The sequence below is a fragment of the Gekko japonicus genome, unplaced genomic scaffold (genome assembly GCF_001447785.1).
Source record: "Gekko japonicus isolate JY-2015 unplaced genomic scaffold, Gekko_japonicus_V1.1 scaffold1361, whole genome shotgun sequence".
Classification (NCBI taxonomy): Eukaryota; Metazoa; Chordata; class Lepidosauria; order Squamata; family Gekkonidae; genus Gekko; species Gekko japonicus.
In genome coordinates this window covers 169,248-190,691 of record NW_015161438.1, presented here as the reverse complement: position 1 = coordinate 190,691, position 21,444 = coordinate 169,248, and the positions used below count along the sequence as shown (strand labels likewise).

The 21,444-nt window shown below is 48.0% G+C and overlaps 1 protein-coding gene across 5 annotated transcripts in view; it reads left to right on the top strand.

The window, feature by feature from the left end:
* The window catches only part of SUPT20H (SPT20 homolog, SAGA complex component), a 61,052-nt gene that overhangs the window by 29,198 nt on the left and 10,410 nt on the right, over nucleotides 1-21,444 (top strand). For all 5 annotated transcript variants that reach the window (XM_015429000.1, XM_015428996.1, XM_015428999.1 and 2 more), the window contains exons 14-21: nucleotides 580-651; nucleotides 1,539-1,699; nucleotides 2,766-2,798; nucleotides 6,098-6,215; nucleotides 8,503-8,611; nucleotides 9,517-9,675; nucleotides 12,436-12,505; nucleotides 15,324-15,478. In XM_015429000.1, coding sequence (XP_015284486.1) covers nucleotides 580-651; nucleotides 1,539-1,699; nucleotides 2,766-2,798; nucleotides 6,098-6,215; nucleotides 8,503-8,611; nucleotides 9,517-9,675; nucleotides 12,436-12,505; nucleotides 15,324-15,478 — 877 coding nt within the window. The remainder of the gene's footprint in view (nucleotides 1-579; nucleotides 652-1,538; nucleotides 1,700-2,765; nucleotides 2,799-6,097; nucleotides 6,216-8,502; nucleotides 8,612-9,516; nucleotides 9,676-12,435; nucleotides 12,506-15,323; nucleotides 15,479-21,444) is intronic.

The window sequence follows — 21,444 nt, the reverse complement described above, 5'->3', positions numbered from 1 at the left end:
AGCGGGGGGGGGGGGGGGAGGCCAGTGTCAGCCAATTGCTGCATGCATGTGCAGCCTGCAAGGTTGGTGGTGTTGCTTTGCACACCCCCTTCCTTGCTTGGGAGGGGGGAGAGAGAGTCAACTCTACCCTGGCCTGACACATCTCTCCTCCCACACTCTGTCATCAGCCAATCACATCACACTTGTCTCCCGCTATCACTCCCCTTACATTACTGCAGTCACACTAAACATTTAAAGAGACACACACACCAAAACATGAAATCATCACAAGTAGCCATGTTTGTCTGTCAGTAGCCGTAGAAGAGCAAGAGTCCAGCAGCACCTTAAAGACTAACAACATTTGTGGCAGGGTCCTGGACTCTTGCTCTTTTCTACTCATCATACTCTTTTTTGGGGGAGGGGGTGGTGGTGGTTTAAATTATGGAATTGGGATGCAGTTTTTTTAAAGGTTTCAAGGCAGCTGCTTTCTTCATCCATCTTGGTGGTTCTAGTTAAATAATTCTGAATGTTGAACAGCAGTCCTCGATGTCGTTTGCCCATTCTCATTTTTAAACTCCCTGTTCCCCGATGTTCCCGAAGGTGGAGAAATACGCCAAAGTGGAAAAATCTATCAAGTCCGATGACTCACAGCCGAGCGTCTGGCCAGCACACGTGAGTAATGTTAGGCTGTGAGTCTTCTCCGCCGTTCAGAGGCCTCTTGTTCCAAGATAGGATAGTCAGTACTTGAGTGTGTTCAGGTCATTAAGGGAAGATCCTCAGAATAGTTACAAATTGAGACCCGGGGGGAGGGGGAGGCAAAATTGGGGCAGGAATGGGGAGGCAGGGGAGGTGAGCGTTCAGGTCTTCCTTTTGGTCTTGTGAATTCTCCAGAGTTTGACTTTACAGCAGATGTTAGTACTGGTTGTGGCAGTGTTCCCTCTAAGCTGAGTTAGTGTGAGCTAGCTCACAGTTTTTTAGCCTCCGGCTCACACATTCTTGTCTTAGCTCAGGAAGGATGGCTCCAGAGCAAAGTAATGTATGCAGCAGCCAAATCGCTTGCTCACAACTATAATGCCAGTAGCTCACAAAGTAGAATTTTTGTTCACCAGACCCCACAGCTTAGAGGGAGCATTGTTTGTGAGAATGAAAAACTGTTTCAGTGAGACGCCTTTGCCGGTTCGTGACCATCCAGGTATCAAGGAGGCTCTGAATGTGGATAGTCCATTGAACTGCCATGGCAAATTCACGGGGATAAAAGTCTGATAGTTTTTCATTGGAACAAAACAGATGTGCAGAAGAGATGAACTAGGCTGTGTTTTGGTGGCACGGGGAGCCTTCTGCAAGGCAGCCTGCACTGCCACCACCATAGCCGCATCTTCAGTCTGTTCCCCTGAACGTGTCCGTTGCCTACAAAGGCAGCTGCAGTCACAACCAGAAGCCAGTAGGGGCAACTGAGTCACAGTCAAAGACATTGCTGGCTCCGGAGCCCCTTCCAAATTATCCTCCCCCACACTGCATTTGGAGATCGGCTGCTTATAGAACCATTTTCCCTCCGACAGGAGATAAAAGACGATTACGTCTTTGAATGCGAAGTCGGCAGCCAGCTGCAGAAAACAAAGCTGACCATCTTTCAGTCTCTGGGGAATCCCTTGTACTACGGCAAAATACAGATGATCAAAGGCGACGAAGAGGGCGACAGCGGGCAGGCAGCTCCGTCACAGTAAGTGGCAATCGTCTTTCGCCGCAGATAATAACTTTCAGTGTGGTGAATCTTGTGGGTTTGCGAGAGGCAGAGAGAGCTTTTAAAGGGGGTTAGACAGGTACATAGAGGAGACGTCTACCAATGGCGACTAGCCATGGTGACTAAAGTCCAACCTCCTGTCTCACACAGTGGCCAACCAGTTCCTCTGGACGGCCAACAAGCAGGGCATGGAGACCAAGGCCTTCCTAAGAACCAGAGCCCTGCTGGATCAGACCAGTGGTTCATCTAGTCCACCTTCCTGTCTCACGTAGTGGCCAACCAATTCCTTTGGAGGGCTAACCACAGGGCATGGAGGCCGAGGCCTTCCTAAGAAGAGCCCTGCTGGATCAGACCAGTGGTTCATCTAGTCCACCTTCCTGTCTCACGTAGTGGCCAACCAATTCCTTTGGAGGGCTAACCACAGGGCATGGAGGCCGAGGCCTTCCTAAGAAGAGCCCTGCTGGATCGGACCAGTGGTCCATCTAGTCCAGTCACCGGTCTCACACGGTGGCCAATCTGTTCCACTGGAGGGCCAGCCACAGGGCATGCAGGCCGAGGCCTTCCTAAGAACATCAGAAGAGCCCTGCTGGTTCAGACCAGTAGTCTGTCCAGTCTAGCCTCCTGTCTCACACAGTGGCCAACTAGTTCCTCTGGAGGGTCAACAACAGGGCAGAGAGGCCAAGGCCTTTCCCTGATGTGATGCCACAATGTCCAATTCCACTGATCAAACATATCTTAATGCACTTACTGAGATAATTTATAAGAAGAAGAGAAGATATTGGATTTATACCCCGCCCTTCACTACCCAAAGGTGTCTCAGAGCAGCTTACAAACTCCTTTCCCTTCCCCTCCCCACAACCGACACCCTGCGAGGTAGGTGGGGCTGAGAGAGCTCTTGACAGAAACTGCTCTTTTTTCGAGAACAGCTCTTATCAGCACTACGGCTTGACCAAGGCTAGCAGCCTTGTGATCTCATATGTTTATCTGATCTTATATGTTTATCTGGCCTCTCCGTCTTAAGCCTGTATTGTGTGTTCTCTTGCAGTTTTCTTATTGGTTCAAAGTCAGAAGCAGATAGGTAAGTATTTTAACAGAATGGCTTGGTTCTTGCAGTTGGACTTTTTTGGGAGGGGGGCGTGGTGTAATGAACAGCTGTGCATACAGGTGCTTGTGTACGCTTTCCAAGTTTATCACCAGCTTTGTTAATAGTGTCTGTTGTGTTGTGCGTTATCTACTCTGCTTTACAAGAGCCCTGCTGGACTGGAATTTGCCCAAGATTTATGCTTTTTTTTTGTCTTTGCTTGCTAACCTTTTGTTACCTCATTTCTGGGGACCATGCAGTTTGATCCTCTAAGAAGTCAAGGCAGCATGTCGTCAAATTATGTTAACTCCTGCCCAGTCAATTGCTCCTTGTTATTTCACCAGCAGACATACTAGGAGTGCATCAGCCATGGAATCTCATTGTTCTTAAAATATTAAAATATAATCTTGTTTGGAACACCTGTGCTTCAAGGCATGTTAGATCCCTCAACAGGCTTGAAAATATTTAACATTTGTTGGCCTAGAGAGCCAGTTTGGTGTAGTGATTAAGAGCATGGACTGTAATCTGGAAGAACCGGGTTTGATTTCCCGCTCCTCCACATGCAGCTGCTGGTGTGACCTTGGATCAATCACAAGTTCTCTCAGAGCTGTTCTCTCAAGGGCAGTTCTCAAGAGATCTCTCTCAGCCCCACCTACCTCACAGGGGGTGTCTGTTGTGGGGAGGGGAAGGGAAAGGAAATTGTAAGCCACTCTGAGACTCTTTCCGGTAGTGAAGGGTGACGTATAAATCCAATCTCCTCTTCTTCCTCCTCCTTTTCTTCTTCTTCTTCTGTAGATGTGTAGGGTCTGGACTCTCATACCCCTGGGTGGGACCCTTTAAACTACCCAAACCAGTTGGTCAGGGTCTCGGTAAGAGGAGAAAGGGTTGGTGCTATGTCTTTCCATGCTTCCTTTGAGTCTGAGAGATGCTCATGGGCAAATGCCTTTCTCCCTCTGAATCTTACCATCGGCTCTCCAAGCCAGTCCCATTTCCTGTCCCGGTCTAACTGTAACTCTTGCTTAGGCCCCCGAGGGGACCATCGGTCTCCCCTTCTGACTCTCTGGCTGCCATGCCAGTAATTGTCAGGTAGCCCTGTCATAGATCTGGAATGTGGAGGGGTGCACTTCCTCTTCGTTCTCAGCTCTTCCCTGTCCAGCTGCTGTGCGCTATCTCATGCTTGACCTTGTTGTTGTTTCCAGCTATAATTAACTCAGCTGGGAAAGCTAACGGTTTTTGCGCTTTGCCCGCTTGCCTGCTTGCTTTTGCCGCGCGCATGAACTATAGTCATTGGCTTCAGTTCATTGGGGGGGACGTTTGATCACACTATAAGTCAGAGGCCCTTATACTGGAGGCTATTCCTGACACAAGCTGTAAACGTGTACTTTGGTACTGGGACCATCAATAAACACTTACCTTCTTATGAAGCCTGGTGTGGTGTGCCCTGACTAAGGACCCTGTCAGTAATGTGTGCTCTGGAATCAGTTGCCTCCTCTGTAGACAATCTGACACCGCTTCCACGATTCACCTAACGCGGTGGCCCCAAGTCTTGTGTGCCCTTTTCTTCCAGTACGGACCTCGGTCCCGTGTTCATGGCTTTGATGCCGTGGGGGAGGGGGCTCAGGTTCCCCCCCAATGAGGTATCATTTCCCTCACTTTGTGTGTTTTGATCCCCGGGATCAGCATAGTTCTTTGCCTGGGCAGCATTAGGATTCTGGCCCGGTCTCCTAGTTTTTCTCTCTGTTTTTACGGGAACTGGTTTTGTGCAGAATTTAGCTACTCTCAAAATCCCAGCATTTATTTTCTTTGGTTTCCTCAATAATTGCAGCAAGATGTGTGAAAACACACTACAGATGTGTGGGGTGGGCAGGGCAGGGGGTTCCCCTAATCCGGATGTCTTCCCCAGCCTCCCTTTCCTTGCCTCCTTTCTTAAGTCACCCACGCAGCCTTCTCTTTTTGTCACAGCATCACTCTTTGCAAGGAATCAGTTGCCACACGCAGGCTGTGTCACGGCTTAGGCACCTGATGCTGCCACCACTCTGGATTTAGGATCCCTTTAGAAGGGCCAGAGCACCCTCCCAAGACCTTCAGACCTCCCTTTTGGCTGAATAATAGGCGTGAGGACCAGGCAGAGTGAACAATGAAAATAGTTTATTGTATAGGAGGTCAGACAAACAAGGTGTAGAAATATAACTGTAAGTGGGTGAAAAGAAAAGAAATCAAATGCCCTAACGCGTCTAAATATATACTGTCCCTAGCTCACTATCTCAAGTGGCACTGGACTACTCACCCTTCCCTCAGGATGAGGGTTTCTTCCCTGCAGCAGCCTTCCTTCTGGCTCTGCCCTCTGGGAAGAAGAACAGCTTCTCCTGCTGCTCCAGATCTTTTATTCCAAGCCCTCCTCTTTTCCTATTGGTCAATTTTGGCTCCAAAACCCCTCAGGGGCTTCTGGGAGTTGCAGCCTCACCTACTGCTAGCCAGGTTCCCTGGGCCTAGTAGGCCTCTGGTGGCACAGCCCAGATCATGATAGGCTGCGATCACACACACTAAATAATCAACGTTCATTCCACTCTCAATGCACTTTTGAATTGGATTTTGCCAGTTCACATTGGCCCTTTCTGCCCTCTCCTTTTAATCCATGTCCACCACGGTGTCCTCCAAGTCATTCTGCACTAAAATCAAGTTCAACCTTCTTTTTATTCCGGGTCTTTTCCCCATTCTGCACTGCATCACCACCCTTCCGTGGTCAGCCCAGTTTCAGCCTGCCATTGCCCCCCCAGGGTTATTTGGATGCTGCTTTGCCGTGGGCTTAAATTGCCTCGACTCAAAACACTGAGAAGATCTGAAGTGGCAGGAAAATGCAGAAAGGACCACAGTAAAAATCCAGTTGGAAAGTGGATTGAACGTGGATTATTTAGCGTGTGTGATCCATAGAGGAAACCCAAATGCTGAACCAGAAGAGCGTTTCAGATTGTAAAATATGGGGGGGGGGGGAAGCGTAATGATCTGCCTTGCATATTAATTTCCGTAGTGCTTCACTTCAGTCCTGGCTGAAAGTAATCAGTAGCCAAAGGATTTTTTAAAAGTCTCTGCATTCTTGGTTTGGTACCCAGATGGACACAAATCTTTTTGTTTTGTTTATTTAATTCCTTTATACCCCGCCTTTCTCCCCAGTGGGCCCCCAAACCAGCTTTCGGTGTTCTCTTCTCCTTTGCTTTATCCTCACAAAAAAAACGTGAGGCGGGTTATGCTGAGAGGGACACGTGCGTCCTACTCTGACTGTTGATTTTATGTTATAGGGTGGTCAGTCAGTACCAGGAGCTAGTTCAGAACGAAGCTAAATGCCCAGTAAGGATGTTTCACAATTTCGGCGGATCAGCCCATCTGAGTCAGCTTTCTCCCGGGAAGGAAATTGAAGTAAGTCATCACACAACGTGAGAGGACACCTTCGTAGGCAGCGTTTGACATGACAATTAACAGCATGAGATTCCATTTGAGGTCGACATTTAATACAGCCACACTTGCTTTCTCATTGTGACAACGGCTCAACTTTTGCCCAGTCCACATCATCACCAGAACTTGGTCCCTTCACAGTTCGGTCAGTGTCTGAAAATTTTTACAGAGCAGAACTCCAGGATTATGTTCTCCCCTTCTCTCCCGTGTTCCTCCTGTTTATGCCACAGAGATTGTGGACAGTGGAGACAAGGAGAAACTCTTTAAAGTTCTGCTCTTCCATAATTTAGAGACCATGGCAAAGGTACTCTGAGGCGTTTCTTGAGCTCTCCAGAATCTAGAAGAGGCACCCCCAGCCTTTTTCAGCCTGTAGTCACCTTCGGGATTTTGACGCGGGGTGGTGGGCACAATCACAAAATGGCCGCCATGGGGCACAGTCACAAAGTGGCTGCCAACCACAAGATGTCAGGGAGTAAGGTCATGCTTAACCTTAATAGTAAATCTAAGTAAGAGCCAGTTTGGTGTAGTGGTTAAGTGCGCGGACTCTGATCTGGGAGAAGGGGGTTTGATTCCCCACTCCTCCACTTGCACCTGGCTGGATGACCGTGGGCAAGCCGGAGTTCTGTCAGAGCTCTCTCAGCCCCACCTACCTCACAGGGTGTCTGTTGTGGGGAGGGGAAGGGAAAGGAGTTTGTAAGCCGCTCTGAGACACCTTTCGGTAGTGAAGGGCGGGGTATGAATCCAATCTCTTCTTCTTCTCTTCTTCAGCATTTCTGGCAGAAACCCTGTATAACAAGATGCCTTTTAACATGAACATATTGCTTTTAAGTATTTCCTCACGCGCACACAACTTACCTGCAGCCGTGCAGGAAAAACCATTGTGCTGCGGTGGCAGCTGCTGCTGCAGTAACTTAAAAAAAAAAAATCTGCATAGCCAATCAGATCTCCAGGAGGAGAGGCGGAGTCATCCTTGGTCTGATCAGTGGAATTACTGTTGGGGGCGTCTGCCAGGAGGTGCAAGCCTTAGCCCCATATTCTCCCCCACACACATATACATGGTCCCACATAGACATGGGGAGGGAGGGGTGAGGCCCCCTCCCATGTAGTAAGCAGCCTAGTTGATGGCTCTGAGCCTTGAATCGTGAGCGTTTTGCGTTCTCGCTGTAGGGCTTTGGCACTGTGGTTTTAGAAGACGGAACCCCAGCTCCTCAAGACGGCTACAAAAATGTAGGATGGAAACGTCTGTGTGGAATCAGTGAGAGTTCCTCAGTTCTGTTCGTTTGGATCAAAACACTTTTTTGTAGTCTACTAGTTCATTTGGAATGAAATAAATGGCCGAGCAATCCTTCTGTCTTTATTGGAGTCCCCCAGATTAGGGGGAAGAACCAAATGGCAGTGAATTTGGAGTGAGGTGTAGGGATTAGGAAGGTTTGCCTTGTCTCTGGGGAAACACCTGCCTCTCTTTTCCCCAAGTGCTTTCCTTGGGAAGGCGAGAAAAATCTCATCCTGTAACAGCGTTTCTGCTCTTTGGTATATGATGAATTTATTTATTCTTTATTTACATTGCTTTACATCTCTCCTGATGCAACTGCTGAAATATTTTTATATCAGTTGACAGTCCCAAAACTAAGAAGAGCTTTTACTTTTAGCAAGAATGAACGTTCTTCCCTCGGCGGTGTTGGAAGGCAGATAAAATAAAGTATCATACACTAATAGAACATGCAGATGCTCATATGATAAAATCGAAACCATCAAACATATACTTATGGAGTGCCCTATATTCGACGAGTCGAGGGCTAATTTAGTCATCCCTTTACTTAAAGATACGGAATTGCTAAATGTGCAAGCCCAGGTGTCATGGCTACTGTTGGATACAAAATTCTCCCTCTAAGCTGTGGAGTCTTGTGAGCAAAAATTCTACTTTGTGAGCTCCTGGCAAGTGGTGAGCAAGCGATTTGGCACCTGCATAAATTAGTTTGCTCTGGAGCCATCCTTCCTGAGCTAAGGCCAAAAAATGTGAGCTGAAGGCTAAAAACTGTGAGCTAGCTCACACTAAGCTTAGAGGGAACACTGGAAGGGAGATACATTGCTTACATTATACCGTGTTATGCTCTGGGATTTTAAAGGTTTATTAATGTATTTTTTAAAGATTTTGTATTGTGAGCCGCCTTGAGGAGGTCTCTGAAGAGGTGGTGTGTACATTTGCTAAAGAAATAATTGGTGTGTTTTGCGTTTTTGTATGTTTGTTTAGCAGCCAGAAAGTATATCTCCTTATATTCAGTCTTCAGTGCTGGGCAAAGGCGTAAAACACCGGCCGCCTCCCATCAAGCTGCCTTCAAGTACAGGAAGCAGCTCTTCAGGTAATTTTAAAAGCATTTCTTGGTCATTTTGAGCATAGAGCAGGAGTCCCCAACTTTTTTGACCCTGCGGTCACCTTTGGAATTCTCACACGGTGTGGCGGGCACAGCCCACAAAATGGCTACTGAAGGAGGCCGAACCAACCACAAAATGGCCGCCACAGCTTCCCTTCAGTCACACATTGAAGATTCTTGTGATCTAGTAGCAGCTGCTGCCGGAGCAACCTTTTTAAAAACCTGCACAGCCCATCGACTCTCCAGCGGCCTATCAGAAACCTGGCCCCACACACTTTCCAAGAAAGCTCCACCTGGTTCCACCCACTTTCTGAAAACATTTGGTGGACATGAGGAAAAGTGTCAGCAGGTGCCATGGCACCCTTGGGCCCCGTTGTAGGGACCCCTGGTGTAGAGTGTATGGGGAGAGGTTCCTAAGCTTGGCTTTGCAGGTAAGAATATTCTTTACAGGGTGAACGTCTATCTTGGTCACCCTTTCTCTGCTGTTCCGTGCAGAGGTGGGTGGCTCATTCCCATTGGCCTTGGTGACACGGCCCTTCTGGGCAGCAGTTGCCGGAGGGGGGCACGAAATACCATCACCCTGTTACCTTTGCACGGCACTTTGACCACGCAGAGGCCACACAGATGCCCTTTACGGAAGAGGGAGGGAGGCGCCCTTCCCACTGGGAAGCGAGAGGTCATAGAGGGAGCAACCTAGCACGGGGGCGGGGGCACATCTGACCTTACTGTGGACAAATCCAGGCAAATTCTGGTTTCCAGCTGCTGTAGGCGCTAGCGATGATGCTTACTGCTTCCGTCGTGCTTATGCTTTTAGAAGAACCTGCTTAGAGGGATAAATGGCACTTCTGATGTTGGTTCATGGGACGTAACATGGCTCAATTGTGCTTTTTCAGGTAGCATTTTTAGCCCACAGCAGTCCAGCGGTCACCTGAAATCCCCGACTCCTCCTCCTCCTCCCAAGCCTCCCGGCGTCTCTCGGAAGCAGTCTCAGGACCTGAACCAGTTGAGCCTGCTCTCGCCAGCCGGCCTGTCCCCCGCCGGCTCTTCACAAAGTGAGTCTCGCCCTAAATTCTCCATTAAGTCTTCATAGGCAGCATTCTCGTGCTAAAGTTCCTAACCGGCTGACGGGAGAAACCTAAATGTCCAGCGTATGCTACAACGATAAAGTAGCACAGCTCTTAAGGCCGGGTCTCTGTTACCTGTATGTATTTCGTTTGCTGTAACTGTATTTGTTTTTTCTGTATAAGCATATCTGTATGCACCCTTTGTATATACGTTTTGATTTGTTTTATGCAGTCAGCGTTGGTCTCGCTCTTTGACACGGCCCGATGATCCACGCGACCTGTAGATGCTTCCAAAGCATAGCTCTTTCCCGCCATGTAGCGCACCAAGACCAAGTTTCATTTACGTACTTTTTAAACAGCTATTTTATTTTATTTTTAATGTCGTCAAATATGGTGCAGTTGTATCTCTGTGTATGTATATAACGTGATCGGTCCCGACGTGGCGATGAACAATAAACTATAAATGAGTTTTTAAAAACAACAACACTCCCGACATTGTTTTACAAATCATTGCGGATGACCAAAGCAAAATACGTGTGAAGAAGTTCGCTGTAACAGTGACATTTGTTAAATATCGTTTTCCGAGTGGAGGGACCCCCAAGATAGATTCGGGGGGATAGAATCCCAGGAATAACACTTGTAGATTTGAACTGGAGTATAAATGTTTTATGTGGGCTGGAGTATAAAGAGAGAGAGTAAGTGTGAGGATAGTTTATTGACTGTGGGTAGATTCCTGCAGGCCTTCCACCCACTGTGCAATGCAGTCTTGGGCTGTATGTGTGGCAGAGTTTAAAATTCTCTAGGTGGCCCATTTTTTTCTCCCCCCGCTTTCCTGTTTTGCACAAAGAAAACCCGTAATGAGGCTTTGATTGCCCTTTGTCTTCCCCTGACATTCTGATCAAGAAAAGGGGAGGGCTTCTTCTGAAAACGTTGCCGGTACGAATTGCCTAAATCTGCCGCACACGGATAACTGCTGTAAATAAGACTGTGCCCACAACTTCTGGACATTCACATTTCTTTCCTTTCTTTCTGCAGGACATGAAAGCTAACAAAACCCAAAAACCCAAAACCAAACAACCCTCAAAACATAAAAACGAAACCATCACAAGAGATTTTGGGTTGTTTGTTTTCATTCTGTTGGTACAGTGTCTTCACAACAAATTTGTACATGTTAAAAAATATTTAAATAGGGAAGACGCATTATTTATCTACCGCCCCAAGCAGTGCACCTTCCTTCTTTTCCTTCGGGATTAGGTCAAAGTCCAAAGAAACCTGCCGTAGATAACTATTTGTACTGTTTGCCCAATTCGGTCACAGTTTGTGTTTTTGTTCAATCTGTTTTTCCCTTTCTGTTTTAATATTATTCTGTTGTGCAGATGATACAGTAGACATGTTGGACAAAAAAAACATTACTAGAAGCAAAATAGTCTAGTTAGATCAGTCTTAGCAGGGTGCACATGACGTCAGGGTGTTAAGAATTCGAATGCCTTAGTGGAATAGAACTGAGTTTTGATCACGTTGCAGCGTTTTAAGCTTTTGTAGCGTGTTTTATGTGCCATTTGCTGCATCCTTTCATTTGTAAGAAGTTGCATTTATTAACACTTGCTGTTCGCTTGGGGGTTTTGCTTCTTCTTTTAACCTGGAGCAGACTGTCAGACCTAGAGGGTGCTTTCACACACACTAAAAAGGGGAGCGGTGGCACAGAGGATTTATCCTCTGGTTACAGTAACATCTGAACTGAACAGAACTGCTGTCAGTTCTAGCCCGTGCTGGTGTGAGCTACCAGCCTTGTCCCCAGCTCGCCGTCCACCCAGCGGTTCGAAAGCTTCAGCGAGTAGATAAAATGGGTACCACTCCTTAGAGAGGGTGGGCATACTAAACCCCCCCGGTGGGGGGAGGTGTTAGCCGGCGAAATGGAATGTCCAGCTCGGAAGCCTGTAAAGATCTCCTCGGCATCAAGAAGCCTGCGATGGGCCGATCCGGCCAGGCGGTGGCAGTGCGGCGCTGCGACTTGAAGCAGACCTGGAAAAAGCTGACGTCATCAAGCCAAGCCGAGTGAATGCCGTCTGGAACACGTCTAAGCCTACAGCTGAACAAAATCCCCGTTGGCTGCAAATGTGTGCGACTTAAAAGATTTATATGTTGTCCTCCTTTACCCCTATGAATCATTGTTAGTCCCGTGGGAATATGTGTAACTGTAAATCGCTCAGAGCCAGCAGCTCTGCAGGATTAAGCGATTAATAAATCAAAAGATATTATTATTATTATTATTATTATTATTATTATTATTATACAGCGCACTTTCAGTCCACTTTCAACCCACTTTGCAACTGGATTTTACCATGTGAAATGGCAAAGTCCACTTGCAAACAGTCGCTGAAGTGGATTGAAACTGCATTATTTAGCGTGTATGAAAGCGCCCGTATACGTTAACATTCCGTTAACCTTATCTAACGCAAGGACTGGCCTTTTTAACCAACTAGCCTTTTTTATTTGTCTCAATGAGCAGGGTCTGGAGCTCCTAAGCCATCTCCTCCTCCAACCAGCCCCCCTTCATCGGCCCCACTCCCTCCGAAACGCTCAGAGCTCCACTCTGACCCCCACTCCTGGCACCCCAACTCCCCCCCCCCCCCCTCCTTCCTCCCCCCCGTTTGCTCACCCCATTTGCTCAGCAGCAGATGGCTCTGAGCCAGGCACTGCCCCTAATGACCATTCCTCTTTCCACCACGGTAACGTCCATTCCTACAGGAACCTCCTCCAACAAGGTCACGACAAACACTGCAGGACTTGACTTCATCAATGTAGTAGGCTCTGTCTGGTAAGTTGGCTTTCATGCGGGTCTCACTAGTTCGCCTCTTTGCGCCCTTAGCGTCACGGCAGTTGTGCCCTCTGGGGACGTCGCTCCGAGGACAGGCACCGAATCGAGGGGTTGGACAAGGCTGCAGATAGTTGGATGGAGGGCCTGTGGGCCTTCAGCACTCCTTGCTTGTGGACACTTTGTGCTTTGTCTTCTGATTGAGGGTGGGGGAGAGAGCTGCCCCATTGCAGCTGACTCACGGGGGGTGGGGGGGAATCAGGTCTCAAGAGTGCAACAAGGGTCCTTTCCGCACTCGGATCTCATCCCTGGTTTTATCAGAGTTCAAGTCGCGACACAATATCTTGCATCTATCCCTGGTTATAACAGCATCCGTTTATCCCGAGACAAGTGTGGGGCGAAACCGGAGTGACCTCAATGTAATGTGGAAACAAAAAAATACCCCGTGATAATTACAGGGGTGAACCCGAGTGTGGTGTAGAATGTAAGTTCGGGGACAGGGTTGAACCAGGACTTAAGGTCTAGTGCGGAAAGGACCAAGAGGACCACGGTGTAAATGGTAGAAATTAATAACACCGAAGCACCGTGTAGTCATTTTAAATCAAATCTACACTTTGTTTTTTTCTATTCCAATATATCGGTCTTTTCAGTGGTAGTTTATTATACCACGAGCACAGTAATTGCAATGTAAATTAAATACAAAACTTCCAAAACTTTTGGTTACAAACATCCAAAGAATACAAGGAATACAATGTTTGCCCCTCTGTTTTCTAAGAGCGATATTTGATGAATATACTGAAGCTTCCATTATGTTATACTTCAGGAGATTGAAAACAACATTAGAATTATATATTTCTTGTATTTTGAGGAAGGCATCAGAAACAAGTCAACGCCAGCTCTTGTTGTCTTACAATTTCCTTGCATCTTTATTTTTGAGAGCCAGTTTGGTGTCGTGGTTAAGTGCGCGGACTCTAATCTGGGAGAACCGGGTTTGATTCCCCCACTCCTCCACTTGCACCTGGCTGGATGAACTTGGGCAAGCCGTAGTTCTGATAAGAGCTGTCCTTGAAAAAGCAGGTGGGTGTTGCCTTCTGACACACTCGTGCTAAACAGGGTGATGCCAGGGGTGTGTGGCATATGCAAATGAGTTGTGCTAATGAGCCTCCTGCACCTCTTTTTCTACGAAATGACCCCTGAGTGTAGGTATTGTTGTTGATGTATTATGGATACATTATGAATAGATTATGAATAACATAGTTAATATCAGTAGCTGTAGCTGATACTGGGAGAGAAAGAGACCTGGTATAGCCCTCTCTCGGAAGGGAGAACACCCAGGAAGACTCTGCAGGGGAAGGCCGTGGCCAGCCACCTCTGCTTCTTACTTGCCTTGAAAGCCCCCGCTGGGGTTGCCCTAAGTCAGCTGCAACTTGACAGCACTTCACACACGCACACACACACGCCTGATATAATGGTATGTGTTTTGGTGGGGCACAGGACTCACAGTGGTCAAGCTTTCTCTAAGCTGTGGAGGTCTTGTGAGCAAAAATTCTACTTTGTGAGCTACTAGCTTTAAAGTTGGGAGCACACGATTTGGCTACTGCATAACTTTGTTTGCTCTGGAGCCCTCCTTCCTGAGCTCAGGCAAAAATGTGTGAGCCGGAGGCTAAAAAACTGTGAGCTGGCTCACACTCAGCTTAGAGGGAACACTGGACTGGTCACATAGCTCGTTGGGTTGGTGGGAATCGCCTTGCAGGCCTCTCTCTGAGCCACCAAGCTCTCTCAGGCGCCCCGTCGGCATCTCTCCTAGCTGTGTGGGAGCCGCTTCCCTGGGGCCTGGTAGTCACAAAGCCCTCCACAGGCTCTGCTTCTGCTGCAGGAGCCACATAGTTGGGTTAAACTGTCTTCCAGCTGTGGAGGAGCCGTTCAGGGGTAAATGGCTCCATTGCGGCCGGTGGACTGTTTCCAAAGTCAGCTATGATGCTGTCTGTTCACCTGCTCTGTTTACCGTGGCCAGACTAAGATCATGCCTGCCTCTAGGTGAACAGTGAGGCCTCCAGATCAGGCAGAGACAGTGAGTTGTATGGGGGGAACACACCTGGGGTGCTTTGCTCAGCGAAGACTCTGCTCTTTCAGGCTAGAGATGTAAAATTTCCGGAAATTTCGAAGCTCGGAAAAAACCTCGAGTTTTTTCAGTTTTTTTTTCCAGGGGAAAACGGACATTTTCGGAAAAATTGAAAAAAATGTACATTAGCACTTCTTTTTTCTTTTCCAGATTGAAAGTCATTCTGTTACTTTAGGAACATAAAATATGACTATGGACATTTTTACTTGGCATGAAATTATCACAACTAGCATATTAAAAATATAGTGTATCCAAACAATTATTACAAACAGAATACCCACCCACATGAAAAAACAAAACTGAAACTTTTTTCCCTTTGTGACAATAGGACAATAAAGGAAGAAATGCATTTTGTTCTTGCACTAGAGAGTTCAGTTTGTAACCTAGGACTTGCTTGTCCTCAGTGCACAGAAATTAGATCAATTTGATACCATACATATTTTTTAGGAACGATTTGGAAAATGTTTGAACACCTTGTCCTAAAATATTTTATTCATCATGTTAAAATAAAATGTTCCATAATCAATTTTTTTCTTTTCTTTTTTCAATTTTTTGGAAAAAAACAAAGGCTTCAGGAAAAAAACGGGGGAAATACTGGGTTTTCTCCAAAAATTTTCCGTTTTTTTTCCGGGCCTTCACATCTCTATTTCAGGCCGAGCGCCATGCCGGTGTAATGTATCCCCCTTCCTTTCCGTGCAGTGGAGCGCAGACGCTGATGAGCGGCTTGAGCCCCCTGCTGGGGTGCGGGGCCGGCACGATGAGCCCCGCAGGCCTAAACCTGAGCAGCCTACTTCCGTCAGGAGGCCTATTACCCAGCGCCATGCCTGCCGCCGTGCCACCCAGCTCTCAGCCAGGTCAGTGCGTGTGAATGCTGGCCGTGGGTGCTTGGGGAGGGCAGGGGAGAACAGGTTGTTCGTCTTCCCTTTTTGGTGCAGCCCCGCATTGGGACTCCGCCTGCACACAGGCCGGCCACAGAAGGAATTTTTCCCTCGCTTAAAAGACCTGCAGGGGTCTCCCTGTCCTCCAGAGCCGACACAATGGCCTTTTCCTGCCTAAACCATCACACAGTCCAGAGGAGAGCGCCCCACTTCCCCTCAGTTCCTTTTCTGCCACTGTGGAGGTGGAACCTTCCTAGCTTTGCCACATCGTAGGAATCTTCTTCGCTTGCTTGTCTTAGTTGTTTTGCCTTTTTCCAGAGGATCAAGACCCAAGGCTAATATTTTCTGCATCTACCGACTCCCTGGCTCCCAGTTTCTGAAGAACTTGTTCTTACGGGTGAGGTGGCTTTTGTTGACCTACCTCCCCCCCCTTTCTGGGCCTGCTGGTCTTAGCTGATTTTTATCTCCTGGGTGCCTGTTGCATCGCTATTATGTCTGCCAAGACTCTCTTCTTCAAGAAATGCACTCCATGTGCTACAAAAATGACCCATAGTGATAATCACAATTTATGCCTCAGGCATTTGGGGGGAGTCTCGCAGTGTTTTGGTCAGCAGATTCTGTCAGGGCTTCATGCTGAAGGAGTGTTCCGACAGAACATTCCATTTAAAGGCCGCTCTTTGGGAAAGGGCTGTCATGTCTTCCGAGCCATCTAAGTCAGGTACGGGCGCAGAACCATCAAAGATGCCCTCCTTGCTGTGGCCAGCCCCTTTGGTTCCAGCACCAGAACCTTTTCTGGTCCACCATCAGTAGGCTCGGTTCTGATAGTGGACAAGCCTCTCTCACACCAAAAGAGATTAGCCACCATGAACCCAGCCTCGGTGTCGAAATGTCACCGCCCACCGTCCCCCGTTTCCTTGGGTCCTGCCCGTAGCTCTTCGGGACTGCCCAGTGAGAAGCCCAAGACGACAAAATGCAAGGAAACACCCGGGATCTCTTCTACACACCAGAAGTGTGTGACATCTATTTCTGCAACCATGGTCGAAGAGCCCGACATTAACAGGGTGCCTCCTCACACCCCGTCCCCCCACTTGGACCCACCTGACCGTCCCCACTTGGACTCACCCTGTTTTTCTTTTCTGCTGCCACAGACCTATCCATCCCCCCGCCCAGTGGCACCCTCTTTACATGTCACCGGCTTCTCTCCAGCAGCTGTTGGGAGTTTTGTGCATAGCGACCCCCCCCCCTTTGAGCCTCCAGTTCTTTTTTCTAATGAATAATTTTATTAGTTTTCAAAAAGAAAAGAAGAAAGTGAGAGCATTATATTGTCACAGTATCTAGTCAGTTTTCTCACACATAACAAAACCAAAAATATTTATTTAATTTATTAGATTTCTAACCCACCCTCCCGCCGAAGCAGCTCAGGGCGGCTTACATAAAATTTTAAAACCAGCGTACAATTTTAAAACCAGCAATACAACATAAAATACAGTTCCATAAAATTCCAATAAATACAATTAGACTATTTAAATACGACGGCATCATATAATAAAGTGCAGGTGCAACACGACCAATTAAATCAGTTATTACTGGAACGCCCGGCGGAACACCTCCATTTTCACGGCTCAGCGGAATTGCTGGAGGTCCCGCAGAGCCCTGATCCCAAAACTTTACCAAGTTAACAAATACCATTTTAACTACATTATATATTTTAATAGTTACTAATTTTCTTTACTGCCATATATCTATTAATTTTTTACTATATATTAATTTTCAAATGAATTTGATTAATATAGTCCTCTAGTAACATAATCAGTCTTCTACTAATATTTCAGCGATGAGAAATCAAAAATCATTCCAACAGTCATATTTAAAGAAGAATGCAATTATATGAATCACAATAAAGGACCAAAACGTTGGCATTTCATTGCTAGGTTTTTGGTAGAATCTTATAGTCGTTCATGAGCCTCCAGTTCTGAAGCGTAGGCACTTTTGGGGGGATTCCAGATGAGACGAGCCCCATTTATCCTTCCTGGGCCCCCCCTGTCACCCTACTCCAAGCCAGAGGGTGAAGGAACTGGTGTCCTGTTACAGCTCCGAGGGCCATTCGGAACAGGGCTGAGGACCCCACTCCCATTTCCCCCAACAAGGACCTTTGCCGGTATGGCGAACAAATGCTCAGAATGGCCAAGGCATTGGACATTGACGTGACCGCCCTTGATAGTAAACCTAAAGACAAAACTATCAGTCGCCTGTTCCTTGGTTCTTCAGGCATCATTGCCTTTCTGGTCCTTGAAGGCCTCACCGACCTCATAGCCCCCAATGTGGCAAGAACCTGTATCTGCCACCTCTCGTAGAGTGGGAAACTTCTTTAAGGTCAAATAGGACTCTTGTGACTTTTATCTGCCCAGCCACCACCTTCTTCCCTTATCACTGGGGAGACGAGGATGCGGCAAAGACAGCGTCAGCGCCAACGCTCCCTCTAAGCTGTAGAGTCTTGTGAGCAAAAATCCTACTTTGTGAGCTACCGGCATTAAAGCTGTGAGCCAGCGATCTGGATACTGCATAAATTAGCTTGCTCCGGAGCCCTCCTTCTTGAATGAAGACAAAGATGTGTGAGCCGGAGGCTAAAGAACTGTGAGCTATCTCACACTAACTCAGCTTAGAGGGAACACTGGTGGGGGGCTCCCCAAGTGGACCTGTTTGAGACGTACGATACAAAGGCAGCCCTGAACTTTAGAAGGCAGCAACTCTGCTTCATTGGGAGATGCCTTCCAAATCCCCTGGATGGGTGGTCTGTTTTACACGTGTGTATGTGTGTGTGTCCCAGTTGCGTCCCTCAGCAGGGTGCCGAAAATGCCCGTCTGCATTCTGATAGCTCCCTTTTGCCCATATCAAATCTGGTTTTGGGCGCTTTTTCGCCTAAGAGGCTCAGACTACATGACCTTCCTTCCTGTTTGGGAGCTGCTTACACAGGGCCATCTACTGCACCATGATGTTGGGCGTCTATGGCCCCATTCACATGGAGGATTTGCCGCGCTAAAAATGTCAGGCAGATTTTCGGGGCGCGATCACACCGCAACATCTGGGAAGCGTGCACCCGTGGCCAACCTGTGGCATCCCGCCGAAGATGCACAGTAAAAAAGTACCGCGGAAAGTGCACTAGTATCTGGAAAACGCGGGGCAGGCGTCTGATCATGGGAGCGCCCGTCCAGGATGTTTTTTTTCGTAAGCACATGTGCACAAACACGTAACTGAAATCAGTGCTGCTTCGCAGAATTGCGCATGCGCACAAACGCGAAACGCTTGCCACGCCGCTTCTTTGCCACGCTCCAGCATCGCCGTGTGATTGCCAGCTAACAGCCTAAGTGCGACGACTCGGGGGACCGTCTGATCGGGCTACCGTGCTTTATTTTTCTCCGGGGCAAACAGCCACGCCTCCCCCCCCCCCACGTTATCTGGCCCGTGTGACCGGGGCCTCTATCTCACAGCATGGAGAATCCATTTCAGGGCTCCACTTCACCCCCAAGGTTTATGATGTGCTAGTCCAAGCTAGAAAACCCTTGACTTAGGTACCTCTGTTCTAGGAAATGGACCCGATTCGAGAAATGGGCTACCTGAAAGGGTGCCTCTCCACTCACCTGTCCCTTGCCCTTAGTGTTGGAGTACTTATTTTCTTTGACCCAAAGGGGCTTGGGCTGTGCCATTTCCCTGTACCATGATCTTCCAGAGGGGTCTTCTTTGTTTTCCCATAGGTTGTCTCAGCGTTTTCTCAGGGGTCTGATGAATGTGTTTCCCCCTGTACCCACCATTGCTCCCCAGTGGTCACTCTCTTTAGTTTGGGCCAGCTTCTCGGCCCCTTATTTGAACCCCCGGCCTCTTGAGAGCCAGTTTGGTATAGTGGTTAGGAGTGTGGACTCTAATCTGGGAGAGCCGGGTTTGATTCCCCACTCCTCTGCATGCAGTTACTGGCGCGACCTTGGGTCAGTCACAAGTTCTTTTGGAGCTGTTCTCTCAAGAGCAGTCCTCAAGAGAGCTCTCTCAGCCCCACCTACCTCACAGAGGGTCTGTTGTAGAGAAGGAAAAGGAGATTGAAAGCTGCTCTGAGACTCCTTCAGGGAGTGAAGTGTGGGGTATAAATCCAATCTCTTCTCTCTTCTTCTTGTCCCTTGGCCATGCTCACCAGAAAGGTTGCATTCCTGAATAGTGGTCCCCTCCGCCAGGAGGGTGAGTAAACCAGCCACCCTTAAAGTAGGGAAAAGCCCCTCCCAAGTTCCTGAAGGTTTTTAATGAGAGGGTCGTACTTTACCCCAGTTTCTACCCGAAGTGGCCCAAGAAATGGTTTGTCCATATTTTTTTTTTCCTTTGCCCTCTTCAGGGGTGGAAAAGGCACTTCGTTGGTTGGCTCCTTGAAGCACCTTGTTCTCCTACATTGATAGAATGGAATCTTTCAGAGCTGATAGAGCTTTATTCATCTGTTACTCAAGTCCATAAAAAGGGGAAGGCTGCGTCCCCACAGTCACTTTCAAGGTGGATTACAGCCGCCATCCGGTCATGTTTTGAGGTCGCTGATCAATCCTCTCCCCTCAGTGTCAAAGCCCACTCCTCCAGAGTGGCGCAGGGGTCTTTAGCTGCCTTCCGTCGCTGAGTACCTCTTGTTGGCACCTGTAAAGCAGCAGCCATGGCCAGCTGAGGACACGTTTGTGAGGCAAGAAAAGATGCAGAGGTTGGCAAGGCGGCGCTTCAGTCGTTTTTGAAATGAGAGCATTGCCCCTCCACCTTCTGGTGAGTCGCTCACTAAAACCCCCATGTGGGACTGCACCAAAGACGGAAGATGAAAAGAGAATTGCACTTACCTATAACAGTTCATCGATGTCTTCTGTGCAGACACAAATCCGCCCCCCTCCTGCCCCACTTTGATCTTTCAATAAAAATAATCGGAATGTGAGGGTTTGCGGCGGAGAGGCAGGAACTGGGGTGAAAGGGGGGCGCTCTCCTCTGGAGCATGTGACGGTTTTGGCGGGAAAAGGCCGTCACGTCAGCGCCAGAGGGCAGGGAAGCCCCCCTCCCATCCCGGTCTTTTAAACTAGGAAAGAATTCCTTCCATGGCCGGCCCGCACTCAGGCACAGTCCCGACGCATGTCTGCACAGAAGATGGCAGTGGACAACAGTGACGGGTAAACGCAACTTGGGTTTCCTTTGGTCAGCCATGCTCTGCGGCACTCGATCGGAACTGCATTGGACTGGCCTTTTGAACTGACATCGTCTGACTCGATTTCCACTGGGTTTTATTATTGATTTTATTTTTCAAACTTATATTCCGCCCTCCCCACAAGAGGGCTCAGGGCGGATCACAAAGCTATTCGGCATCACAGTATAAATACATTAATAGACAAATTTAAAATAGTTAAGAATAACCATTTAAAACCAATTGTGCATATAAATAAATATTGCATTCTCCAGAGCTGCTAGGTGTCTGGTTGAAGATCTGCTTGCTCTAGGCTACATTGACCTGGTGAACTTCAGCAAGGGGGGTCAGCTTGTTCACTGGATGCTGGCCACCTCAGCCAAAGGAGGTCCCTGCTGTCATCCATAACATGGGAGCATGTTCCACTAGGCCGGAGCCAGGGCAAAAAAAGCCCTAGCCCTGGTTGTGCTGAGGGTGTCGTGGAGATCATCACGTGTAGACATAGGTCCCAACTGAGGTCAAGAGATGTGTGGTTGCTGCCAGTATCACCAAGAGGCAAAAGATTATTTTCCACTGAGGGGTTCAGAGGCAATAAGCACACTGGCGATGAAGGACAGCAGTGTTATTGAAATCTCTATAGGTATGAGAAATCAACAGGTCATAAGAACAAAACAGAGAATCTGCCCTTGAGCCTTTCTGCTATGAGAACCTCAGCTCAGGCCGTGCCTTAGACTGCTGAGTGGATTAGCCAGTTCAT